The sequence below is a fragment of the Sardina pilchardus genome, chromosome 21 (genome assembly GCF_963854185.1).
Source record: "Sardina pilchardus chromosome 21, fSarPil1.1, whole genome shotgun sequence".
NCBI lineage: Eukaryota > Metazoa > Chordata > Actinopteri > Clupeiformes > Clupeidae > Sardina > Sardina pilchardus.
The window spans coordinates 9,923,028-9,930,259 of record NC_085014.1 but is presented as its reverse complement, the minus strand read 5'-3'; the positions used below and the strand labels follow the sequence as shown (position 1 = coordinate 9,930,259).

General features: G+C 49.2%; 1 protein-coding gene across 2 annotated transcripts in view; it reads right to left on the bottom strand.

Moving 5' to 3' along the window:
* The window catches only part of LOC134068951 (uncharacterized), a 56,405-nt gene extending 49,412 nt beyond the window's left edge, over positions 1–6,993 (bottom strand). For both annotated transcript variants that reach the window (XM_062524775.1, XM_062524776.1), the window contains exons 1-4: positions 6,754–6,993; positions 3,606–5,242; positions 1,883–2,275; positions 407–548 (exon numbers count right to left, since the gene is read on the bottom strand). In XM_062524775.1, coding sequence (XP_062380759.1) covers positions 407–548; positions 1,883–2,275; positions 3,606–5,192 — 2,122 coding nt within the window. In that variant the 5' untranslated portion in view covers positions 5,193–5,242; positions 6,754–6,993. The remainder of the gene's footprint in view (positions 1–406; positions 549–1,882; positions 2,276–3,605; positions 5,243–6,753) is intronic.
* Between the last annotated feature and the right edge of the window lie 239 nt (positions 6,994–7,232).

The window sequence follows — 7,232 nt, the reverse complement described above, 5'->3', positions numbered from 1 at the left end:
TGCGTTACCTGTTGGAGGCAGCGTGTGGTCCTGTCACATTTCTTAAATAGTGCCCTTTTGGGTGAACAAGTGGACATTCTGAACAGAGTGATTCAGCTTAATGCCTGTGGTAGAGGAGTGTGCTTTACCAAACCCCAGTGGTAGCTGGGGGTGTGCTTTACCAAACCCCAGTGGTAGACGGAAGCGGACATCCCAGGTTCAGAAAGTTAAAAGTCCTGCCAAGTATTTGATCCAACCATTTAGTAAACCAGCTCGTCATAATTAGCAGCCAGGTACATCAGATCCTTAGTGACTTCACCTGTGTTACAGTAAGTGCACAGGTGGAAAGAATATATGGCGGGGCTTTTACTTTCTGAAACCGAAACGTCCGCCTCTGCTGGTAGATGGGTGTGTGTGTGTGCGTTACCTGTCTGAGGCAGCGTGTGTTCCTGTCGCACCGGCACCAGCTCAGTCGGGGCACACTGGGGCAGGGGCAGAGAGCGGCACCTCTGGAGGATGACCCTAAAGGGGGGGTCACGGGGAGACACTCCCGGGGGCCGGGACAGGGTCTGGAAACCACTAGATAAAGTTAGGGTCACAGCCAGGTAGAGAGCTGGAAGCTCCACAACCCCACAACCCCACCTGGAAGCTCCACAAGCCCATAACCCCCCCACCCACCCACCCCTCGCATGCAGGTGAACTCCCAAAGAGGATGAGATGAAAACATGAACTGAATGACTTCAATTGATAGCATTGAACATAGCAGATGGATCAAAGCAGTAGCTCAAACGTTCAGTAAGAAGGGAGCAAGAGAGAGAGAGAGAGAGAGGGTGGGAGAGAGAGAGAGTGTGTGAGAGGGAGGGAGAGAGAATGTAATGAAGGAACAAAGCGGGAGGAATGGAGAGCTGTGGTGGGGAAGCAAGGCGTACTGTAGCTATAAATATCAGCTGCTTAAAACGGGGCCATGCGTAGTACATTGTTTGGGAGTATAAATGCTAGTCTGCGTTAGCCTCACCATCAGAGTCGAGCATGTGGTGAATGCATTACGGATCAGAAGCCGGCAAGCTATATTTATAAATGAGTGGGAGGAGGTGGGAGGTCATTGACAGTCTGATTTTCTCTCTTTCTTTTTCTTTTTTTTCTTTTTCTCTTTATTTCAGTCTCTAATTCTGTCTGTTTCTTTTTCTTAATTTTTCTTCCTTTATGTAGGAACGCTTAAATGTCACCACTGTTTATTTACTGAGGGCAACAGAAAATAAAGCTCTGCACAGACAATGCAGCTTACTGAGCTGTTAATGGTCTCAATTGTATCCAGTTCACACATCAGCAAGTTTAACAATGGAATTCATCCTAGATTGTATAGCTCTATAAAAACAAAGGGATTTGAGAACTGATTCAAATACTCAGACTTTCAAATACTCATCTTTCATCTCCTGTCACAATATTCCACTACATATTGAGATTGCAGTGATTAAACATCACAACAGCGGGACAGCGATTTTAGCCTCCATTTTAGAATACCTCCTTTCAGTATCCAAAAACATTTAGAGTAAATAGCAGATGTATAAGCAAGCATTAGTGATGATGACATATGAGTATGATAGATATACCACTGAAGATCTAAAACACAGCCCATTGGATTCCATGCATCCTGTACAAACTTCCTACTCCTACTGTGCGTTCAGGCTAATGAGGCACTACTGAGAGCAGAACAGCTGTTTTTTCCACTGATACAACATAGTGACCTGGCCAGGGGGTCAGCTGGGAGCAGAGCAGGGAAGCTAGGTAGGGACAGGAAAGGCCGAACTGCGGACGCTACGCTGGGACAGCAGAGGTTCCAGGAACGGAGAGGCAGAGAGGAGGTGAGAGGTCAGCTGGGGTCGTCGATCTTTTTCGGGCTTACTCTGTGCGGCTGCGCGGCGGCGGCGATGGCGGCGGCGTCCGGCCCGCCGAGAAGACCGCCGCTGCTTCCTCCTTCGATGACCGAGCGCGGCCTCTTGTGGGGGTAGGCGCGCCTCACCCGCAGCACGCTCGGCCCGCTCTCCCGCCGCAGCCAGTGCGCGCTCAGGGTCGGGTCGACGGGCGCCCCCGCCGATGCGGACGCATGTCCTTCCTCCAGGATGGGGTGGGGCACGCTCAGAGCGGTCACGCAGACGGAGGCCGGCCGCGGTCGCCGGCGCACCGGGGAAGGGAGTGGGGCGGCCAGGACGAGGACGAGAGGGCCGGAGGGGCCGCGGGCGCCAGGATGAGCCTCGGGCGTGCGCCTGATGCCTGTCCCGCCGACACCTGCCGGGGGCTATTTTCAGCCACATGGTTAAAAAGGAGAGGGATTTTGGTGACCTAAATCTACTCTGTAGAATCTGTCTGTGCTCAGAGAAAAAGGAGAGAGAGCAAGAGAGAGAGAGAGAGAGAGAGAGATAGAGAGAGGGAAAGAGTAAGGAAAGAGAAAAACTGACCTCCCTAGACTGTGTGTGTGTGTGTGTGTGTGTGTGTGTGTGTAACTCTGAGGGCACTTCTCCCAGTATTCAGTGGACTCGCTTCATTATTCCCTGACCAAATTTCATGTGAGCAAAACTGTGAGTAATGCATTGGCCACTAGTCACAGCAAGTTCTAGAGTCAAGAGCGGGGGAACTTTCAGTAGTTCTACCAACGGAGTGAGCATGTGAGCTATGGGAGGTGAAGGGGGGGGGGCTAGTGCTTCTCCACGGTGATGGCTGGAATACTAATGTAAAGAGACATCTCATGCCCTCTGCTCATCATACCGTTACAGCACACCAACTCACATGCGCCAGTCAGCAGAAGGGGAAAAAAAAAAAAAAAAAAACGTGAGAGAATCTGACTAATTTTCATGTCACAGCTCTGCTGAACCATGCTACTCATCACACCACGGGGCCGTGTGTGTGTGTGTGTGTGTGTGTGTGTGTGTGTGTGTGAGTGTGTGTGTGTGTGTGTGTGTGTGTGGGAATCCTGGTGAGAACAGAAGAGGAGAGAAACAGAAGACCTAAGAGCAGGCCATTGCTTTCTGTCAAGACTGCACAGTCAGGCTGAGCTAAATTTGACCTGACTCCCATTCTTTCCCGGTTCAGTAATTGAACGCTGTTATTTGACAGAGGACAGCCTACTCCATGTGTGTGTGCTGAATGAATTGGGGGCTGTCTGAAGGTAGCTATTACCAGGACATGGAAAACTGCAGCTATCTACTTCCTGATTGCTCTCTCCCTCAATACCGCCTACCGGCACACTTACAGGACTCCCAGAATGCCGCTTTGATTAAATTCTGAGGGGAAAATCCCAGTTTGACTTTGTGAGATGATATTTTTTTTTAATATGAAGCGATGAGAGCAAATGTGTTTCTGTGCAAATGAAGGTTATGGAATGAGAGTGAGTACTAGTGAGGAGGAGAGATGGGTCTGGATTAATTAAAATGTAAATTAATGGTCTCCTTAAATAATGATGAAAAGAAGTTGTGAACGTTCTGTGAAAGTAGAATGTAGAGGTGAATACAGAACATCGCAACACAAGACATTTGTTTACAGAACATTTATGACAAAACAATAACTAAACTATAATATCTTAATTATGTTTACACATATCACAGTCATTTCAAAGTAACGGTGTCACTCACCATAAACACCTCATCAGAGTCCTTTTTCTCTGGAGCTGATTGGTTGCTGTCAGACTCATTTTTCTCCGTAGAGACTGGTATATCCACAGAACCCAACTCAGACTCTGTAAGCTCCGCTACTTCCTCAGGGGAGATGCACTCTGATTGGCCCTCTGCCTCAGAGAGAGAGCCCCCCTCTGTGACATCACCCCTCGGTTGGTTCTCTATGGTAGCCAGAGAGGTGCGTGCGGAGTTCATGGGAGTCAGAGTCGAGCCTGACCCCTCGGAGGGGTTCGAGGGGTGACTGCTGCCACCTGGCGAGTCTGGGTACACTTTCCATGACTTCAGGATCACCTGGGGGGACCTGCCCGAGGCCGCCTTGGCAGGTGAGGCCTCGCACAAGTTTCCATCTGGAGACGGGTGAGAACCTGTCGAGAGGCACTCGACCTTGTCCTCGCTCCGCAAGGTCATCGACATGGCATGGGGAAAGTCCCGCGGCCTCTGCGACCGCGGGGTGCCGACAGGCGAGCGTTCTTCGTCGGGCGGCGAGAATGACCGCGACGAATTCTTCCATTTACGTGCAGTCTGTGCCATGCTGTTGAAGAAGCGAACCAGCCCACCAAAATGGCTGCTTTTGCCATCGGCACCCGCAGGCTTTGGAGCAGGCTGGAAATCTCTGATACATTCAAAGTCCACTGAGCCATAGTCTGAGTCTATGGTCTTGTCTAGCGTGTGCAAAGATTCAAAACTCTTGTCGGACAACCCCGAACCTCCTTTGCCCATTAAGGAGATCCTTCTCAAGTAGCTCCACACTTCAGAACCTTTTGCCTTTCTAGATCTCACAGTAACCCTGGGACTGTCTGTCACAGACCTCTCCTCGTGGATCGTGAGTGTGGAGTTGTTACAATTTGAAATGTTTGGATGTGGCCTCTTGGTGTACGTCACCCTCTCCAAAGTCTTGCAGCCGTTGTGGTTGTTTGCGGCCGCGTATTTGACCGGTGTCGGGGTGTCGTTCTCAGGGGTGGGGGTCAAGTCGATGTCCTCGAAGGAGACGTCGAAGTCGGTGGTGTGGCCGGCGTAGGAGTGCCTCTTTCCGCGGTTCCTGAGCGTGTTCCTGTTGGCGTACAGCGGCGAGGGAAAGTCTCTGCAGATGCTGCTGTCCTCCTCGGGCTCGTCCCTGAGCGAGCTGTTGAGCTTGGAGCTGGACGTCCTCCCCGCTTTGCCCCTGAAGACAGACGACGGGGTCTTCAGCTTCTTGAAGGACCTCACCTTGTCCATGAAGGAGAGTTTCGGGATGGACGCCTCGCCGGGGAGGATCATGGAGTGCGGCCGGCGGTCTAGGTCCGAGGCGGTTCTCCGTCGGTTCAGAATCTTCCAGATGCCGGTGGATCTGGGCCTCCGGATCGCCTCCGCACTGTCCTTCACCGGAGTCGGAGGGGGGGACGCCTCGAGCTCCCCGGGCTTGGCCTCCTGAACCCGCATGATCCCCGTTTCCTTCTCCACGTCCAGGGAGACGTTGAACACACGGTTCACGAAACCATTCGGGTCACTGCTGTCACAGGTGGGGCTGCTTGGATGGTCCATCCTTTCACATGGCATAAGTAACATCAGCTAACAACTAGGTGGGCCATTTTGCTGCCAGTCACAAGCAGAAGAACCTGTGGGTTATATGCAAATAAAAAATGTCATTCAGCAAAAGACATTGCTATTCTGTCCATCACTGAACTTGAATCTAACTGTATTCTTTAAACAACAGTTGTCAGAATGGAGAAACTGTCCCATGAGAAATATACTGCTGACATTTTATTTCATTCATGTTTCTGTACAAATACTCCTTGTAATAGGCCAGCATCTTTTTTCCTCTCTCCTTTCCTTTTTCTCATACAGCAACATGAGTCAACCTCTTCCTGCTCTATCGCCCCCTCCTTCAGAATCACTGGATGACTTAAGTATAGTATTCGTTCTCCGACACAGGGAGCGGGAGAAAGCAAAACATTGGGGAAATTTCGAATGCCTCCACATCAAAGCTCAGTGAACTCCGCGTCAGCCCACACATGGCCCACGTTCCCAGCGTAACATGACTTGTGAACCCCGTGCTGAGTGTTGAGATTCGCCTAAGTAATTCAGTGGAATGTTCTTTACAGTGAGTCAGCGTATTCATATTCACCCTCTCCACTCCGCAGAGCATTAGCTGCCCGGTAATTACCCTACCACAAAGTAAAATATTTCCCCTGAGCAGATGCGGCGTTGCCATGGAGACTACGCCTTTACAGGGAATATCAAGGTATTTAGAGCGGTGGCCTGACATTGCCTAGTATTTATTATCTGACAGCTACTAACTCGGCCGCATAGATATAATAAAGCTTTATTACGCACGGCCCTGGCAGAGGTGCGTGCACGAGCTCAGATTGGCTACCCACGTGTGGACAGCGGGCTATTAATGACAAATGTGACACATTAAAGAATAGGCCTAGCCCACGAGGACGGAAGCGTCTAGGCTAACCAAAGTTAAGTGTTTACCTTATCTGTCATCCTAAAAACAAAAGAATCTGCGATGCTTTGTAGCCCATGCAAAAAATAGGTCTATTTCAATACTAGGCTATATTTTGATAGCAGATAGTAGGTTAAATAGTGATCTAGTGTAGTGACCCCTAATTAAAATAAACAGACACATTATAGTCTATTACAAAGGGCGTCTGGATATCTAATGCCAAGAAGACACTCAAACTGTTGCTGAACTCACCCCACATCAGTTATCCAAATAGTCTACTCTTTCATGTTCCAAGTTTTTGAAGGTGTATAAAGTAGGCTATTTTAGTGGTAGGCTACTGCGTAGACGGGGCTCCTGCTCTAACTTTGAAGAGGTGGCATCACACGCAAGGAACGAAGCAGCTGAAATTAATTTTCTGACAATTCTTCATAAGAGGGTTAATCCACAAGGCTTAAGTCTCCCCTTCATATACGTCTAACATAATTCTGATATTTTACCCACACTGAGACATTTCTTAGCGAAGGCTACTCCTCTTTAACCTAACATTGTCCATCTTTTTAAAGCAGTGTTACCTTCAAAAAACAAAATACTTCATTAAATCAATAAAGTATGCCAAGAAAGTGCTTTTCCGGATTAGAGTTCAAATCTTTCAAAAAGTTTCACGCCAAAAAAACTTACTTTAAGTCATTCCGTCCAAAGTGCATGTTCCAAATGAGACGAACAAAACTGCTCCTGTTTGACAGAATTACACTAGGGGTATGCGTAAAAAACTTTGTAGCCCAATAAAAACTATGGCAGACATTCCGCGGTGAATCCTTAGCTCCGCTCGAAGTGTGTACATTCCACCTACTCCGTTTCTCTTCAAACGTCCCGGAATCCTCCAAAACCTCCTAAGAATAAGTCTAAAGTGGTTTCTCCGTGCGGGGAACTGTTGAACTCTTGCCCCAAAATCCTGAACAGACGCCGACACCGAGATAGGCTAGTGTGCGAGACGCACGCACGCAGACAAAGCGCGCCACTCAAACACACACACACACACGCGCGCGCGCGCGCGCCTACTCACACACACGCAGTTGGGTCAACTTCGTACAACGCCCAAATCCTCCCGACATTACACTTTTTTAAATTCATTTTTGCTACTGTTTTTTTTTCCCTTT